At 40.2% G+C, this 19,918-nt stretch overlaps 1 protein-coding gene across 1 annotated transcript; it reads left to right on the plus strand.

Moving 5' to 3' along the window:
- Positions 1 to 4,962: 4,962 nt before the first annotated feature.
- Positions 4,963 to 18,345, plus strand: il17rel (interleukin 17 receptor E-like). The gene is made up of 18 exons (XM_078282220.1): positions 4,963 to 5,342; positions 7,674 to 7,701; positions 8,905 to 9,054; positions 10,315 to 10,421; positions 11,264 to 11,378; positions 11,827 to 11,871; positions 12,070 to 12,209; positions 12,765 to 12,836; positions 12,953 to 13,007; positions 13,262 to 13,425; positions 14,335 to 14,379; positions 14,870 to 14,927; positions 15,101 to 15,246; positions 15,900 to 15,965; positions 16,052 to 16,109; positions 16,976 to 17,137; positions 17,846 to 17,905; positions 18,006 to 18,345. The coding sequence occupies exons 1-18, from the start codon at positions 5,232 to 5,234 to the stop codon at positions 18,134 to 18,136; spliced, it is 1,713 nt and encodes a 570-aa protein (XP_078138346.1). The 5' UTR covers positions 4,963 to 5,231; the 3' UTR covers positions 18,137 to 18,345.
- Positions 18,346 to 19,918: the final 1,573 nt, after the last annotated feature.

Consider the following 19,918-nt stretch of genomic DNA (forward strand, 5'->3'; position numbering starts at 1 on the left):
TCTCAGAATTCTGACTTTAATCTCACAACTCAAATACATTTTTCACGTGTGGCCCTAATCTTCTTCTGTACAAAGCCCAGGTTGAAAACAACCAGAATTATCAGGCATCGCTGTCTGCTGTATGCATATAAAAAATGTAGGCTTACCTCTTCGTTTTTATCGCCAAGTGCCTGCTGCATTTATCTTTGCCATTCAGTTTTGTCAGACATAGTATTCTTTTTTTTTCTCACATTAAATGGTCCCTAATTTGGTCTTCTCTTTGCTCCTGCTGGTGTGTTTCTTGGAACACAGGTATGTAGTTTTGGAAAAAAAATGCACTGACTTGATGGTCCTCAGGCAATCATAACTCTGGATTTTGGGGTGGCACCTGGGGTGGCCAATCAGATTTCAGGGGTGCCCCCCCCCTCGACCCGCCCCTGGTCATAACCAAACGTTCCCCTGTTCAAAATCGGTTTAAGGGAGGATAATTTGTTGTAGTCCGCACAGAAAAAAAACAAGACAAATTTTATTCCTGCTTGCTTCAGTTTTTCTTGGATAATACAACAGTTGCTGTATTATATTTTTGTGAAAGTTTTACTTTTACTGTTTTGTAGATTGCTATCAAACCCTGTTTAAATATCAGAGCAGTCTGAAATAAAAGGATAGGACCACAAGACTTAGGGACCTGTAGTTTTGCTGTCATATTTGAAGATCCTTCTTTACTATTCAAAAAAATCTATTTTGTAAAATTTATCATAGGATTACTGTAGTTATTTTCCCGTAAGATGTGACAGTGTCTGTCTCCACAGAACAGGCAGCACATCTCATCTCATCGCACTGTACTCTATAGACTGGGGCGCAGTAGGTCAGCTGACTGTATGGATTTACTGTGCATTGCATTAGAGGCCCGGGCCTATCTGATGTAAATTGCAATCAATAGGCTTTTAAGCCTTTTGGCTCTGTTGAATTACACTGTCCATTACCTAACACTCAGTCAAAAGTCTGCACAACTCAGTGTTATGGGTGTGATACCGGCTCCCAACATTTTGACTATTTGACTTAAGTTTAAGTTCTTGGCTAATAAAATGATTAAAAAAAAACACTTTTAAACACTGGAGTTTAGACACATTGAATGACGCACTTGAAATAAGTGTTTTTCCTTTTTCCAAAATGGATATAGCATTTTGAGAGAGACCTCTTTATTTGTTGTGTAAAATGGTCACTGAATAAAAAAAAAATTCTTGCAGCTTTATAGTCCTGATGAGAAGGATTGGCTGTGTTTCAGGTTGAGTTGACATTTTGTCATCTGAGATTTCATACCAGCACTTGTCTTATTCCCTTAGAGAATGTCTCCATCTCCTGGCCATTGCACATATGATGAAATGAGACATCTTGAAAACACTAAAGAGACTGGAAGAGTTTCCCATTCCCAACAGTATTGGTAAGTTTAACAATATTCACAATAATGCAAGAGTAGAGTCACCTATAGCCTGTACTGATTTTAAATATAGAAGATCCAATCTGTCACACTGAAGAATTTTGATATTCATAAAGTGGGAGGATTCAGATGTGGATTTACTGAAGACATAAGTATACTTAAGTTTGTCTGAGTGTTATGCCTTCTTTCAGTGCACACAAAGCAGACTTTCACATGGTAGAATATAAAATAACTAAAAAAATAGTCTCAGAGGGCATGCAGAGCAGGTTTCAGTCTCGGCAAACTTTATAATGTAATTGCACCCACAGTCCTTTGCTGGAGAATCATTGCTTACAAGTCCTACGATTGACTCTGCCTTCTCCAAGCAGCGGTCAAATGTTGTTAAATTTTACTTGTGGCTGTTAATGTTGTTTGTCTACTCTACCAGCCAACTTTGGCAACATTAGGAAGCCCTAATCTTTTCTGAAAATCATTGGCTGGTAAAATGATAAAGTTGTATGTTGAATTTTTGGATGTATGAGCCATGTTTTGACAAATAAACCTAACATATCGTCCTTGTTGGGTGAAAAGCTCATTACTCTATTTTTTTGTGATTTTCAAGTTTGAACTTAAATTGGAGGATTACATGCTCCTCTATGGGTTGAGAAAATTCTACAGCCCTTAGTCTGATGAAACCCTTTCAAAATCCCATTGGATAAACCTGACATGCATGGTGGTGAAGCTAAAAACGAGGCTGTTTTTCAAGTCGATAACAGCGATATGCCATTTGGTGGACACTTTTATCCAAAGCATCTAACAGTGTGATGAGAGCATACAGTTTTAGCACGGGTGACCTCAGAATTGGCAGAAAAACCACACATGTAATACATCTAAATTCCCAGTAGATAGAGCCATTACACAAAGGCATGTAGATGAACAGGTTTCCACTGACAACCCTTTGATTGTGCCAGGCAGCAGGCCAATCAGATACCATGCTTTTTATTTTTTTATTTTTTTGTAGTATATCTTCTTTCGGGAAATGCTTCATGTTTCACTGAACTCTGCTGTGATATCCTGACAAGACCTATGAAGAAATACTGATTAAACAAACAGTTGGAGGTCAATTAGCCCTTTCAATGAGTCTTGCTCCAGGGAAGTGTTTCAAAAATTTAGGTCATGTCAGTATATAATCTACTGCATTACCTCAGCTCACATTTGCACTTAAGGTTATGGGCTAAGTGCCAAATATGTGAAACATTTTATAGCCTGTTTGCTTCTGTTTAAATCTGCCAGGTGTGTGTGTGTTTATGTGTGTGTGTGTGTGTGTGTCTGTACAGGTTTGTATTTGTGTGGGTGATGACTTGGCAGTGGATGCGTGGGTGTAGGACTTCAGTATGCGTGGGAGAAGTTGGTTTGGCAAAACAGATGGAGGAACAATTGGTTACAAGCTGGAAAATAATGACCATACCATTCTATTATTAAACACACATGCAACATGGGTGACAGTGAACCAACTGAACCCATGGGTTCTTTTTCTTACTGCGTATTCTTGAGATACGCAGGTTGTGTGTACTTACTTAATGAGGGGGAGAAAATCAATTTTCAGGGTCATAAATGACCCAGAATGACATCAGTTTTGTTTGGACTGAAAGTGTTTTCTATTCCCAGTTCTTTTATATTTTCTTGTCCTTGGAAGGCGAGTATTGCTCAACACTGTAAAGGCTTTTTAAAAGAAGCACTGCCGCTGACAGTAAAACACAAGTGAAAATATTGCAGAGTCACCTCAGGGCTTCTCTAATCACTGTCGCCACGTGCCGCACACACACTCATACCTGTACCTGTGCTGATTATCCGCTGTCTCACAGTCATCAAAGACCGCCAAAGCACTTGAGATCACTGCACTTCTTGGAATCTATATGAGGAATCTCTTCCCGGTCACATTCCCAGCATTGGGGTGGTCGGAAGTTCCAGTATTCCCTCAAGGAATTCCCTTTTGTTTACATTACGTGGTAAATCATTTCTGGAACAGCACATTCTGCCCATGGCAGTACAAGTTGTTTTCATGAATGGTCATAGGAAAAAAGAGTTACTATGTCTTCAGGGGCTTAGTGCGAGATGTTCATGTGCTTCAATGCTATTCCTATTGTCATTATTAAACTGGAATACAAGAATTCTAATATGAAGAATTTAAATGAGATATCAAAGAGATATAAGAAAAAAAAACAGTAAAACAAATTCTAGTTCTGTCTAACAGGTGGTAAAGTTGAGGTAGCAAAACGATAGCACTTTTGCAAACTGGATCCTCTACATTTTACAGACTATTATATGGCAGTTAAATGCTGAAGGCTGATTTAAATTGTGACTAAATGATCTGGGTGTTGGCTATGATGCTTAGTGACATTTAAGTCTTTTGTTCAGAAACAGGACATAGGCTACTCATTAGCACTAAAGTTCCCTGTTGTGCAAATTTCTTTCCTGTTTCGTTGTTCTCAAGCTCAACATTTGACCAGCAAGTTTTTACATGTAGTGTCCTTGCCTCCCCTTGGCATTCAACGGAACGAACAAAACATAGGCAACATCTTGCTGATATTAAGTTACCCCCTCCATGCCTGTTGTCTCAAGGCTAAAACATCCCTCTTTAACTTGTCTCCTCTCATTAGTACAATGCTGAAAAAAAAAGTTGTGCAAGCTGGCGCACTTCTGAGGAATGGGCTTTTACAGTATGAATGAATGGAAGTAATAGCGAAAAAATGCTATAGTTGTGAAATCTCACTCTTTCCCAGCAAATCCAGATAGAAACTTGCAGCTTTTTCCGTTTTGCTCACACTGTTTCCACATAAATACGGTTCACTTGGATTGCCTCTCTGCTAAACAGAGGATAGTAATGAACTGGAAGTGGAGAGCTCCAGCATGTTTCAGCCTATACAGTTGGCTGGAAGACTTCATTGATGTAGTAAGCATGGAGAGGGCTGCCACCTCTGTTGGAGACTTTGATCAAGGGATGGATGGTCTGTGGGATACAATAAGATCTTACTTAAATTCTCTAGCAAGTGACATGTAAAGCTAAAACATTGTAATCCTCTGACTTATGGAAGGCATAAAAGAGAATCTATTCTATTCTATAAATGTTCGGTGTTGCTGATATCCCCCCTCCTCTCTCTACAAACAGAATTCCTTAGAAGTGTGTGATGATGTGGGCTAGTGATAAGAGTGTCAGTCAGGGAGTAAGTTGCAGGAAAGTTTCATGATTCATGGCTGAATACTATACTGTGTAATATCACACTGAAGTTGCTCAAGGAGAAATCCCAATCTCTCTCTCTCTCTCTCTCTCTGTCTCCCTGTCATCCAGTTACACGTGTGTTTAATAATAGAATGGTATGGTCATTATTTTTCAGATTTGTAACCAACCACATCCACTGCCAAAGTCACATCACCTACACAAATACAAACCTGTACAGACACACACACACACACACACATACACACACACTCAAACTCCGCCCCCACTCTGGGTATTTAAATCATCATGCCACCTCTAACCCAGGAGTTTCTGTCCCTCACTGCCATAACCAGATATCATCACCTTCAGGACCAAACAGACAGCCAGCCTCCTCACTATTCTACTACCTACAATACCAGGCAGTCTCTCAGCCAAGCCTCATCAGACACAGCCAGACTGCCAAACTCCAACTCATGTGGATATAGAAAGAGAAGGAGGAAAGAAGAGGAGGAGGTGAGAGGAAGAAGTGAACAACAAAAAGAAAAAAAAGAAGAACTACAAGAACAAAGAAGCAGAGGTGCAGAAGAAGCTTGTCTCCAGTGCTGTGTAGTCAACATGATCTTGCTGGTTGCCCTGCTCATGTCTCTTTGTGGGGTTTTGAATGGAGCTGCAGTCCAAAGCACAGGAATGGAGAGGATAGAGAAATGTGACACCCGATGTTCTCAGGTAAAATTGCATCTTTAGGAGCACTAAAACTAAAAACATGACACTCATAGATTGACACTGTGCTACTAAATATTGTTGTTTGCTATTACTATTGGTAACTATTACTACTATTGCTACTGCAGCTGCTGCTACTGCTACTACTATTACTACTGCTGCTGCTGCTGTTACCACTGCTACTACTATTGTTAATACTGTTACTACTATTAATGCTCCTACTAATACTTAATATATTATTTACAATAGGTGGGTGAAATGCAACCATATCTCCAGTCACTTGTGTTGACAAAAACTACTACTACTACTACTACTACTACTACTACTACTACTACTACTACTACTACTACTACTACTAAGAATAATAATAATAATTTTGATGAAGTGACATTGGCTTGAACCTACTGTAGCTCTGGCTTACAGTGATATGTGAGAGGAATACAGTACTTTGCCCAACTTTGCCCTATATAATGAGCCCAGTTTTCATCCTTAACAACCAAACAAACACAACAAAATTCCGCTCACTACAGGATTTCATTTTTTGAAGTAATACAACCCCATGTTATTATTGTAGCGGAGTTTTCCCGGTCAGGGTGTGGTGAGAGAGCCTCTGAAATTAAACTATAATGGATTTTCATGGAGATTTTCTAAACATGAGTTGGATGACGTAATTAGGGTGTGAAAGCTTACAACTTATATTTCTTACTTATTTCTTACTAGCTTCAGACAAATCACAGTTACTGTCAAATAATGATAAAAAAAAAGTTTTATTACATACTAAGGTAAGCATGCATACTGTACACAATCATATTTGACTGAACTTGAGATTGGTATCTAGCCCTTGAAAACTACTTTTTGAATGCCATTGATTAAGTGGGTACTTAATCGTTCACCCAAGCCTTACAGTGACGGAGAGGAAACCAAAACTGCTGCAAATCACTGAGTTGGTCATCATGGAAAGAGGATGGGGAACACCTGCCACTGTGACATATGTTTACTTCCCTCTCGATGACCTGAGAAAACTGATCTTTGCAGCTATTATGCACGGCCATAAATCTCTTCCATATGTTAATGACCGTGACTAAATGATTCTGTCGTGACGTGAAGAAACGTGAACCATACAGTTTCATGTTTCAGGTTGTTAAGAAATATGGTCAGGAGCCTTGTCAGAGTTTGAGTTTTGATTCAGGATAAGTCAGGTTGTAGTTTATTTTACATGACATCACTTGCCACCTTTGCAACAGATCATCTGCTTTTGTGATCAATAAAAAAATACAGATTAACACTATACTATAGATCTTATGGTCTTGTAACCGAGCAACACAGATTGCCTGCTTTCTTCTACATTGCGTTGTTATATGTTGTTATTACTCTTGAAAAATGAATGAGCTGTATGTTTACTCTTGCTCAGTGGTTCATTGTAATTACAGAGTGAAGACATCTCATTCATTTTTATGGGTTTTGCACCTCACTCATCTGTTTTCTTTTAAGTTGATTACCTCCAGCCTTTATTTCTAATGTGGGTTTTGTGGCAAAATGCTATTTATCCACTTAATCCATGTGACAGTTTCTGAAAACACAGATGATTCTATCTATTCTATGTGCAAGATTGGAAGAGCAAGCATTTTGTAATTGTGTTTGAAAAAATATCAGCACAAGCAGGAAAAAAAAGACCTGCCACTGATCAGCCACTGAACAGTCATGACACTGTCAGTCATCACTGGGCTCAGGATAAGAAATGCTTGCAGCATATCTTGAATAGCTTCTATAGGGCAAATTTTCTGGCTGATGGATCAACAAGGATGTATTTCACTAACCTTTGGAAGTCAGTCAAGTCCAGTTGCTGTTCAGGTGCTTGGAAATGCATGCTGTTGCACAGTTTGCATCCATGTGTGAAATCTAGTCATTTATTATGCCACCTTGACACAATGTAGCACATTGCACAGGCTCAATGCTTGGATTACAACCATAGATAACTAACTTGATAATTGAAGTGCTCTGGCAAAAGTAAAGAACAAAGATAAGGGTGTAAAAGGATTAAAAAATATTCTGCAACAAGATAAGGAACATACACAGATTTACCATGCAACTTTTAAAGCTGTGTAACGCAATGTCACATTGCAGCAAAATAAAGATAGGTGCACCTGACAGAGCAATGAGGATGTAAAAGCTATTTTTCTTTTTGTCTGGGAATCCCCTTTTTGGAACAGCTGTTACCTTTGTTCTCTTTGTTAAGTGTGCACAGAATAACTTTACTTATGGAGCTCCTCCTCAATAACTTTCTCACACAGAGGTTAGAGCTTGTTTAATTTCTGTTCTGTTTTTCTCTTCTTGCAGGGCCTTCAATGCAAGTCCAAGCCACACTGTGAGTATAGACAGACATACACACATGGCTGTTACATCTGCAGGCACTAAAATGAATACAACATTTTACAATATCTAACATGATGTGTACGATAGGGTTCGACCGATATTGGATTTTGAAGTCAGATACAGATATTTTTAGAGTTAAGTAGCCAATATTGTGTGCATTCAACACCTTTAAATTTGACAACTTTTCATGCCAAAAAATTCAGTACTCACTGTTTCAGAATTGTATTCATAGCAGGGTGGAAAAGCATTTTGTCTGAAACAGCATTTTGACCATCATGTGAAGCCTAAAACTCTCCACTGAAACCCATAATAATGAAATTTTTGAGGGTGAGTTAGCAGCTCCTTACAGCAGTGTGATGGTACGGGAAACTCCTTGGTACATTGCTGCCTTTAAATGAAGAATTGATTTACAAAAAACATGATTAAACAATTAAATGGATTCATAAAATGTGCAAAGAAAATCTAATCTCATTGCAGGTTTTATAGACTGTTGTTATGTGGTCAGGGAGGAACCTGCGTTGTATCAGCAGACTTTACTTGCTGATAAAGGCCAACATCGGCCCAATATATCGGTCTAACACTAGTATAAGAAATGCATTGTTGACTCAGGTGTGCAGACTATGTATGGACCCATACGATTGTACTAATTGTAGCATTTAAATTGTGGTCGACTCAAATCAGATATGAGCAAACTACATTCAAGTATGTGAAGTTCTCACCGGGCTAAAGTGGAATCGCATGACGCAAACAATGACAGTCTGTGTTTTCTGTTCCCCTCGATGAATAGAGGAAGAAAAAAGCGTGGCTCGTAAATCTTTCCACTTTCAAACTGGGACCACCCAAATGCTTTTTTTTAAAGGGCATGACAGAATCTTTCCAAGAAAGTAGGAGGATAACAAAGGCATAGGACTGAAACCACATGCCATAACTTCCTCAGGCACACTCGATACCACTTAAACATTCCCCAAAGAGTTATTATCTTTCACTGTTTCGGGAGTGCCGCAGCAGAGACACACGGAGAGACACTGACACTGTAACATAAGGAAGATGATGGCGGTTTTTTGGGATGACCTAAATGAGTTTGCAGTGTGCTGTCATCAAGACACGATGAATGTTTCCTCGGTATTGGATAGTTGCTTAATAGTTTAATGTACTGAAACATTAAGTGATATTTTGCTGACTTGGTTGTGTGCAGACTTGTTTCCCCCTCCATGCCGGAGCTCTCCTGAAGGTCTCAACAGCTCCTCTGTCTTCCACAACGTCAGTCTGTCCCCAGTCATGAGGTGTGAGGGGAGGCAGAAGTGTTCGCTGCACCTCAGAGTCAGCGTTGCGTTACGACTCACTGGTACGTACATGTGGGCAGAAAATACACACATATTAGACACATATTTAGTGGACGCTTTTATCCAAAGTGCTTTACAGTACAGTGAGTGAATACATTTTTTAGGATGGGTGGCCTCAAGAGTGACTGAATCCCTAATTCTTGCAGCGTTAGTGCCATATCAACTTTCCGCTGCTGTTACTTCCTTCAACACTTAAGTGAGGACTTCAGATAAACCTAACAGTGAGCAAACAGCTAGCAATCTTGGGAGCAACAACTACAACAGCTGCTTGAATTTAGCAGGGAAGTTAGCTAGCTTACGAGCTAGTTAACAACTAGCCAGCAACCTAGGCCTATTCCAGTAGCTAGATAATAGTGAGCCAAATATATTACCTGATTGGTGGGATCCATTTGTTTGTAATACATTTTTTCAGTGAAATATTTGTCGCTTTTCCACCCCGAGTGTGACATAACTTCAAAATGGCTGCCGTGGGAATAAGGTCTTTACAGGGAATTAAGTATCCCGTCCAAATGAGATGCAGGTGCTCCGAAACAGCCTCTGAAAATAAAAAGCATCCTGTGAATTTATGTTGCACACTAGTTGAATCTGCTTCAAATCTCCACGCTGACTATGTTTTGTAAAGGCAATATCCTACAACTGACTTGACACCTACTGCATGTAGCTGGGAATGCAGTTGTTTAACATACCATTAATGAGGGAGTGTAGTCAAGCGAGCCAATGTGGGATTGGTCATGCTGAAAGATGGTTATCACAGATGTCACATGTATAAAAGGTGTGTACAAAAGTGCTGAACAACCGAGGCAGGTTGTTAAAAATAGACTGGGGGTGTGAATATTTATAATCAGCCAGTTTCACGATCAGGTGTGTTACAGAACTGTAAATTGACATTTTCTGTTCCTGATTCCACAAGCACTGCGTGACACACACACACACACACACACACCAGGTCAGTAGAGCAGTGTAGTGTTACTTCTCTGGATTTCCTCACTCCTTGTAGGGGCCGGAGTGGGGAAGCCCCTCTCATTCTATCAGATTTGAGTCTCAGCCAATACAAAGTCACACCAGTGAATGCTTCCTGTATCACACACACACACTAGTGGATGACATGGATCAATAGTTGCGCTGAATGACTGAATGGTTGACTGAATGGGTGAGTGGGTGGGTGGGTGAGTGGGAAGGGATTACTGATTGACAGATACACCACATGTGTTTCTTTGTTCCATGTGTACAACCTTCTGACCTGTTTCAATGTTGTTTCCCAGAGTCCATCCACGGTTTGTCCGTCTGCACTGTGACCGCTGGGATGATGGGGGGCTGCCGACTCCTCAGCTTCCCCAGAGCATCCAGACAGAGAATGGTCGGGCAGCAGGTACAGGCTTCACTTATATTTACATTTTAGGCTTTCAACAGATGCTTTGATCCAGAGTGATTTAGGATACGTGCAACACTAGAATACGTTTAAATTTGTGTGTCATCAACGTTGCAAGCAGGCAAATGATATGGAGTTTGAGGGATAAAATGACAGTGCCAAAACAGTAGATTAATTAAGAAAACGTTTGTGTATCAGCTGGGATATTCGTGTATCATTGTCGTCAAGCAGGCGAATAATAAATCCGTGTTAGGGGCAAGAATATAGAGCTGAGCAAAACTTTTTTCATTATGTTTGACTTAAATGCACATATATTTTTATCTCAAAGGTCCAAAAATACCTCAGTAAACTCAAGGCAAGTTAACATCAGTAGCTTTTGTATAAACTTTCAGTGATTTTGGTCTTAATAATAGTGTAAACACATTTTAAGTAAAACTGTCACCAGATTGAAATTCTGCCCCAAACGTAGGTGCACATGAAGGATGATTAGTGCAGATGAAGAAAAAACAACAAACAGAAAACATCAGACAACAACAGACAAGAGGAAGACACAAATGCACCCTATTGCCTTGCCTTCACTTTCATGCTGTCACGTTTACCTTGATCTGCAGTCAGATCATATCTTGCTTAGGCCAAGTTGTGCAGTCTCAAAACTATGTGACCAAACAGATTTCTTGGCAGCAGTTGCAAATTTGACACTATCACCTAAGCAACTTGTTTTGTCCAGCGTGACAAAGGTAGAAATTGTTATGGGTCAGAACTGTTACTGTAGTATCCAAGACTGCGGCTATCACTGCAAACCTGTGACAGCTTGTGTATTTTTATGTGTCTTTCTCCTGCAGGTGGAAGTTGAGAATGATTGTTTTGACATTTCTCCGGGTCAAGACGTGCAAGTAACACTGAAAACAGTGCCGAGTTACTGTAGTGTAGCGTGGACCAGCACCTATCGTGCTCCAGGTGAGATGCACGCATGCTTTCACACACACATGCATGTACGCATACACACATACACTTATGCACACATGCAGCACGTGTTTACACAACCGTGCACACAGGCCACACACACACACACACACACACACACACACACACACACACACACACACACACACAAGGAAATTCTACAGTAATTAAGAAAAGACTCGGCTGTGTTTATTTAAGACTTCAATAAGTAGCAGAAGACCATGTGTTCTACAAAACAAATAGTTGGGAGTCAATAAATGGTGTTGCAATCTACCAAGTATTTCCTCTTTTAAATGCTAAAAATAGTCTGTCAAGGTCAAGGTAAATAATTCACAAGGAACAAAATGCAGTATGCAAAACTTACATGTGCAGTGGGTATGCCACATGGTGATTTCTTTTTCACATGGGTACTTGGTTTAATGCTTATTACTTTTCTCCACAGAATGCAGCAATGGGGATTTGCGAAGTCATATCCCAGAATGCATCAGTAAGTTTTATTTTTTCAAACTGAATCAGGCAACGCAGTGTGATGTCTCATGTACCGTAGGCTATATAATGTACACGTTTTTTCACAAATGCCACTCAGTGTTACGAACCTGTGACTGAATTGAATATTTCATTATATTTGACATCTCCCTCTCTCTCTCTCTCTCTCTCTCTCTCTCTCTCTCTCTCTCTCTCTCAGCTGGTAGGCTGTGGTACGATATAAACCCAGAGAGGAAGGAGCTGGCTGTCAGTGTGTCAGACATGCTGGAAGACAAGGACTACCACCTCCGTCTCTGCCATAAGGACTTCATCTGTATAGGCACAGGGGCCAAAACACTGGTTAGTCCACATACTTCTTCTGGAGAACTACTTTATCTGCCAAATGCGATAAATGAACAGGAATTTGTCTCGGTGACTTTGGTGCAGAGACATATTGACAACTAACAGAAAGATAAGTACATTCAGGCACACATGGTGAAGTGACAACAGTGTCTCACATTCAGTACTAGGGGACAGTACAAGAAAACGTATTAACTAACGGTCACTGCATGTTTGTGAGGGTTAGTCACCCACTGAGTCACTTCCTCTATGAATTAGTAAGTGCAGGGTGAATGCCACTAATGCAATGCTATGCTACTGACTAATGCATAATTGATACTAGGAAATGTATCAATTATGCATCCTGATAGGGACGCTTATTTTCAAAATGCTTTCTACTATCTTGTTGGGTAACCCCGGCATTGTAATGCATTTACATTCTCTGACAGTTATCTGAAGGACAAGAATGTCCTGGAGTGAATCACACCACCAATCACACTTACACACAGACACACACAGACACACATACCTCAAAGAAATGTAGATATATGTTGTAAAGCCTTGTTTACCTTCCAGATAAAGAAGGAGGAACCTATGAAGAACGCCACCCTGCGGTATTCCAGACCTTTGCCCTGCCTCTGCATTGAGGTAAAAGGTTTCTGCCAACACTCTTGGTTTCGATTGAGCTCTTACTATCAGCTTTGATTGGTAATCAATGCCAGGCTGTGATCGAACCCTTAACCCTCTTGCTACATTCTCCACAGGGATGGTCAGCCATGATGGACGCACCCAGAGTTCAAGTCTGCCCGTTCAAAGACCGTGAGTCATTCGATTGCTTTTAGTCATTAAACATCTGTGACTTGATGTTTGTTGTAACCTGATCTAAAAGCTGATAGGCTACCGTATGCGTGAAATCCACCAATTTCATATAACTTGCGTAATGTCAGTGCACAACACCTCTAAAATCAACAATGCCTTTTCATTTGAATAGACTTTGAGATTACATACCACAGAATAAAGTTCCCCTTCTGACTGGTCAGCCACGATTTCTGACCTCTGCGTTATCCTGATAGGTCTGGAGGAACTGTGGTTTGGAGTGACCTTTGACCCAATGGAGGAGACGCTGTCATGGGAACCGGCTTGCCCAGTTGCTGCTGTGATCGCGTTGTGTCAGAAAGGCGAGGATGGCGTTTGTGTGGATCTGCCCCATGCCTCTCAGACTGTCGGCCGAGGAAAGGTACCAGCCTCTGAGTATCATAGTATCATAATATAGTAGCATGTAGCGTGGGGGCATCTTTCAAGGGGGGCAGATGCCATCCCTTTGGTCCCACCGTTTGTATATAGGGGATAAATGTCTGATGACTGGCTGCCTGACTGCCTGACTGACCTGAATTTGACTCCTGATGCCCACCAGTTTTGTGTATGAAAAGGAGCTGTCAACACCTCCCTCTTTGGCAGAGGCTACTTCTAATACAGAGGAAAGAAATGATGATCTCAATAATAATAGCGTTTTTGTTGACATCAAAATGTACCCATAACCTTGTGCGAGTCTGAGCTTGCACAGACGGCCTAAACCAAAACTGTGTTTCTTATAATCAGAGTATGATCTTAACTGAGTTATTCTGACGCATGGCAATTACAGGAGTCAACCCAAACCCATTATACTTGAGTAAACATATTAAAAAGGGAATTTTCTGTTCATGTAAATGTAGCCAATGATGCAGAGCTTGACTCATGCCTGAAAATTGAAGTCCAGCTGACCTGACCTGAAAGAAAAAAACCCAAACCTAAACAAAGCTTGAGTGGTGTAGCTTTTTGTCAACTAAACGCTAACATTGCTAAATTTTTTTCTGATGACGAACATTTTTTATCCTGAGTCTTACCCAAAGTGCAAAATTCATTCCAACCTGACCTAAACCCGCTCGGTCCCTTTGGTTTTTGTTGATTTTGGGCATAATTGTCAAACTCTACAATGACTTTTCCTCACAGAATTTTTAGCAACTTAGCAATAACACATTGTCACTTGAATTAAGTGAGGTACGTCTGTGGCTAAACAGTTCCATCCACTTTAGAAGACTGAACACTGTTTTGTTTTTTGTTCAGCCCTGGATGTCATTTAAAAAGTCACATCAACCTTGTTTTTCAGATAACATTTGCTAAGGTGGATCCACACCCTCAACTGTGCATGAAGGTAAATATCACTGTTAACTTTGTCCTGTTTGGCTCTTCAGGAGTATCACTGTAGAGAAACCATATGGTTGACACAGAGGACTTAATTGTTGGCACTACTAGTAGGGCTATAGGGTTTTTATATAATATATAATATATATATATAGAGAGAGATTTTCTCAGATGTGCGGTTTGAATTGTTAGCTATGAATTCTGCAAAACGAATACAAAAGAATACAGTTTTTAAGAGGCCGTCTGATACACCTTCCTCTCTGATGGGGGAATTGCTGTCAGTTTTTGCATTTTGTCTAAATTAATTACCTTAGTGCTCATATGCTTTCGGGAAACCCAGCACTCAATTCACGTGGGATATGGGATGCAAGTTTTCCCTTTATATTTTATATTTATGAGTAATATGTTGATATGCTTGTTTTGCTCCTTCTATTTTACAGCATAATGTAACTTAGTTAGATAAAGTGATATACAAAATCTTATTATAATGTGTTCTTCAGTTCACTGCAGGCTCCCAGTCCTGGACCAGATGCCCCTTTGCTGACGGGGGATTCCAAGGTACTGCCGTTTGTCACATCAACACGTGACTGCAAATAATTTCACAACAGTATCATTCGATTATCACAGCGCTACATCAGTCTGTGGCATTTAACCTACTTGGCAGAGGTTTTTAAAGCCATTCTAAATAATAAAGCACAAGATAATTATTATGTAATGACTGTCATCTCCAGCATGGGAGGTGGGTGTGACGAAACGAGAGGGTCATCAAGAGGTGGTTATGCTGTCACGGATCTCTTCAACCTTTTCTGTGGGAGTGTGTGTGAAGTCTGGAGGATCGGTTGTGTGTGAGCCCACTGACACACACACCGTCTATGTGGTAGGTATCGTACCGCTGCCTGAGACAGTTCAATCTGTTGTCAATTTAGGGCACTATTCAGAAACTACCTTGATATAACAATGCATCACTTAAAAAGGAAGTAATAGCTGAGTGGCATTTTGGACGACATGGTGCCGAGGATTTGCATCAGCACGCTTGCACTAATTGCATGGCAACCTTTTGTATCCTGGACAACTGTTGATTGTTTTACTGCACTTGCGTTGTTGGGAAATTTCCCCAGCTGCTTTCACTAAGATATCATATCTTTAGAGTGCAAGTTGTGCTTACCAAAGTCATGAAAGTTAATTACACCTCTAAAATTATATCAACTGCATAGCAATCACAAGGCATCTGCCAACAGCTTGGCCACATCAGATGGTTAACAATTCATCCATGTTTCGCACATGTCAGCAATGCAGGTGCCACTCTTGTGTGTGTGTGTATGTGTGTGTGTGTGTGTGTGTGTGTTTGCACAGGGCACTTACTGAGATGAAAGCGTAATTCCTCATTAATGATGAAATGTGCATTTACTGTCAAATAAATTCAAAGGGGCATTGCAATCATCACTCTCCTGAATAACTCATTATGGTTGGCTGCTGACATGTAAATAAGATGCTGTATGTCACCAAGCTTTTTTCCTGTCTCTTTCTCAGGAAAAATATAAATCTGTGGGCTTAAACCTGACGAGGGAGCTATGCAAACCAAACTCCTGCCTCCAGGTACGTTTGCTTAGTAAATACATCTTCTGAATACGAGCTTGTTCCTACAGACAAAGAAACTGAATGTGCGTGTTTTATTTGGACAGGTGAAGAGGCTTGATGTGGAGTATGCCGTCACCATCATTCACTGTCATCAGCAATGTGGTGAGCATGGCTTCTCTTCTCTTCTCTTTTCTTTTCTTTTCTTTTCTTTTCTTCTCTTCTCTTCTCTTCTCTTCTCTTCTCTTCTCTTCTCTTCTCTTCTCTTCTCTCCCCTCCTCTCATCTCCTCTTTTCTTCTCTTCTCTTCTCTTCTCTTCTCTCCCCTCCTCTCATCTCCTCTTTTCTTCTCTTCTCTTCTCTTCTCTTCTCTCCTCTTCTCTTCTCATATTTGCAACCTGAGCCCCCGCATCTTTTAGAAATGCTAATGGTTTCCTAATGGTACTATTTATTTAAATGTTCTTTGAGACACTAATGGAGCAATGTTTGCTGTAATGCTAAACGTTCTTGAGCAGGACTAAACAGGTTTGTCACAGATACAGGATTCTCCAAAGTTTCCAAAGTGGTTTCCTGGCATCATGTAGTTGGACAACAAAAAGATGATTATCTATGCCTATTTTGTGTGCAGTGATATGGTAAACCACAATACATAATTTTAAAGGTAGATAGCATCTTCTTTTCTGCGCTCTAAAAGCTGTTCCAGTGTATATTTTTCATCTCAATTCCGTCTTCTCACGCATCGCTTGCAATGCTGGTGGGTGAAGAGCACAATGTCCACTGATTTCAAAAAGGTTGCACAAGTCTGATATTGACTTCAAACACAGACAGAGCTTTGATCTGTTTCATTATTCTTGACGGAATTGCGGCCTCATGATTAGAGACACTGTCTGAAAAGCCACAGTTTTAATCCTCCGCTCAGCCGTGTGCGTCTATCAACAGCCATGTGTCCGGTAGGCCTGCTCATATGACTTCTTCTGAAAGAGAGATTTGACTAAATGCCTAACATGTAAATGTAACAAATCCTCTTCACAGAGGTCGAGGATGACGCTCGTACCTCAGGCCCCGGCATCGTCACCAGCAGGGTTGAGGAGGCGTCAGCAGCTGACTGGGAGGTGACCTGTGTCATTGTGCCAGCTGGTGCTTGTCTCTCTGCCGTCATCATAGTCGCTCTGGCGCTCCACTTCATGTTAACTGGTAAGTAGAAAATGCCCCTGGCCTGAACACTGCGGGGTGTACGGGTTCAACAGAGGACCACAGTGTAATTATCTCTCTTGACAGAATACCAGCGCTTCTCCCAAAATTGATTGCAAAATAACCGTACAAGTAATTCAGATGTGTTCGGTATTTTAAGTAATATACATTTTTTAGTGAACTCTCAGTTATCCGGTGCCGCTGTATTACTTGCTAATTTGAAGTTAAACCTTGCTTTTGACCCGCCTTTTTTACTTGTCAAACATAAAGTAACTGCTATCATACAGCACGCATTGTGATTGGACGAGAGGCGTTCCAATCATCTTAACCACAATATATGAACTTATATATACCTTATAACAGGAGAACAGTATCACTGGATGTGATTGCTTAGCAACAGGGAACATTTTTAACGGCAGAGGGCCAAGATTAATAAAACCCAGTGTTTGTATCTTTGTTTAATCCGTCTATATTAAGGCCTATATTAATTATCTATCACTTTCAATCCATATCACACTGGATTTTTAGCATCAACCTGACCTGGCTCTGAATTGTGCTTGTTTTACTGTATTGTTGGTGCATGTGGTATTGCTCTCTGGTGAAGCCCTGCTAGTTTTAGTGCTGAGGTGGCGCCAAGTGCACCTGACTCATTTGACTGAAATTAGTGTGCAGGTGAATTTCCTCATCTGATTCCCCTTTACCCTATCTCAGTTTATCAAAGGAGGAAGCGAAAAGGACTTGGCGGCCCCTGTACATCTGAAAAGCAAACAGGTGAGATGATTGATTTTGCTGACTGAAGCATGCAGCATGCACATGTTCAAACAGCTCATCACCTGCATTTGAATCTGAATTATGTTGTTTGTTTTTCCAGATCCTGCCAGAGTCGCCGTTGACTGTGTGGTCCCTGCATTACAAACCTTCCCTGCTCTCCACAGACAGAACTCCATCCCTGATCCCCCCCAGTACGGGAACTACGAGAAGGCCAACTTGCTCTCCGACTGACCAAAGAGCCGCGCTCCGCTCAAAAGCATTACTTGCAATGTATATAACTGTGAAGATGTTACACAAACAAAATAAAGTTCTCTGTTGAATGCAGTGGAGAATGTTGAGGATGATGTGGCGATAAGAGACAGCTATTTCAAATGCTTTTTGTAATATGTGCAGGCTTGTATTTTTGTTAGGCTGTTATTAAATGTATTCTGTATGCCGTTGTCTGTGGTGGTGAAAGTGAATATTTGTGTTGTCATTGTTCTAAGTTAAAACATTCATGTTGCAGCTGAGGTGCCAGTGCCAATTCCATGTCGAAATTTTCTATTTTCAATAAAAAGAAGGCAAAACATCTAACAAAATGTCTTTCTTTCATGTTTTTTTTTCGTAAAATTTTTGCCAGAGTGACTTTACAGCTCTCAATAAAGCTCTGACCATAAGTTTCCCTTATAAAATGATGATGTCCACAACTTCTTTTAGTTTTTCTTATAGCTGAACTTCAAAGGCAAGAGAAAAGCAATTTCATCAGTCATGCACATAATATTCTTAATTTTATAATTCTGACACTTTATTTTGACAATTTTGTGTTTTATTGAAATAAATATTGAAGGTAATTTCTAGGTAAAACAAGTTTCATAACCCTAGCATCCATTCAACTCGTAAACCCACAACTACATTTACAAAATACATTATTGCCTGTCTGAATTTTCGAATTTCCTGAAAATCTTAATTTTCAGGAAGTGAGGTCAAGTGAGGACAAATGGCTTCCCAAATGCTCTGTAGTTAACAGTTATCCTTTGTTGCACACAAGCCAACAGGAAAGACATTTCCCAGAAGGAAGTTTGCATTCTAGCTCCCATACCACAGATAATTTACCACAGATAATTTGCAGATCTGTTCAGAGAAGCCACTGCTGTACACTGCATGCATTTAAATGACTTCCTTGATTACTTGCATCATATGGCTCTCTGTCTTAAATCCATGTTGTTCTACTTGTATGGAGTAATTGAGGGTCCATATGGCATGAACTGTACTTGTCAGAAGGGAAATGCTTCAAGAGAACAGGTTTGATGACATGATAAACATAGATTTACTGGAAGCTCATGCAAATTACAAGTAATCATAAGAACATTAGAAGCCCAGTAGCAGTGAATTCTAATAATTCAATTATAAATAATTCAAGGGGATGAAGACTTTTGGGATGACTGTATTATAGCTAATAATATTTTCATAACACTGCCAACACCAAATTCATGATGTAGCCTATTACAATGCCTGTTATCAACATTATCCAGCTAAGAAACAGACATTTCAATGTTAGCATGCTAATTCTATTAGCATAATAGGTGATGCATTAGCATCAGATAAGACATTTCTGACCATTTGCACATTTTGTGACATACAGTATATCTTTGTTTATATTTCTCTGGGGCTTGACAACAAAAATTAACTTCATAGTGTTCCATACATTTTCCCTTCTTTCACCAATGGGAAAGTTTTATGCACCCATTAATTGTAGTAAAGGGTGACACGGTAGGGGAAAGAAAGATCCAAAAGAAATAAATACTAATAGAGAAATCCATATTCCCAATTTTGACTGTGTAATCGGGTCAGAAAAGATGGCAGATACAATATATTTTTTGGCATTTTGCTTTTATTGGATCGGTAACAGTAGAGTGAGACAAGAAAGACTGGGAGAGAGAGGGGGATGACATGTGACAAAGGTCCCAGGCCGGATTCAAACCCAGCTTGTCACAGATACATGGTATGCAGTTTAGCCAACTGAGCCACCAGAAC

Source organism: Centroberyx gerrardi, chromosome 24 (genome assembly GCF_048128805.1).
Source record: "Centroberyx gerrardi isolate f3 chromosome 24, fCenGer3.hap1.cur.20231027, whole genome shotgun sequence".
NCBI classification, from domain to species: domain Eukaryota; kingdom Metazoa; phylum Chordata; class Actinopteri; order Beryciformes; family Berycidae; genus Centroberyx; species Centroberyx gerrardi.

What these genes read in the sequence shown, in the direction of transcription:
- il17rel (XM_078282220.1), top strand. Translation starts at nt 5,232, where the DNA reads ATGATCTTGCTGGTTGCCCTGCTCATGTCTCTTTGTGGGGTTTTGAAT. An exon ending in ATGCAAGTCCAAGCCACACT is followed by an intron (nt 7,702 to 8,904) that starts GTGAGTATAGAC and finishes GGTTGTGTGCAG; the next exon opens with ACTTGTTTCCCCCTCCATGC. An exon ending in TGCTGACGGGGGATTCCAAG is followed by an intron (nt 14,928 to 15,100) that starts GTACTGCCGTTT and finishes TGTCATCTCCAG; the next exon opens with CATGGGAGGTGGGTGTGACG.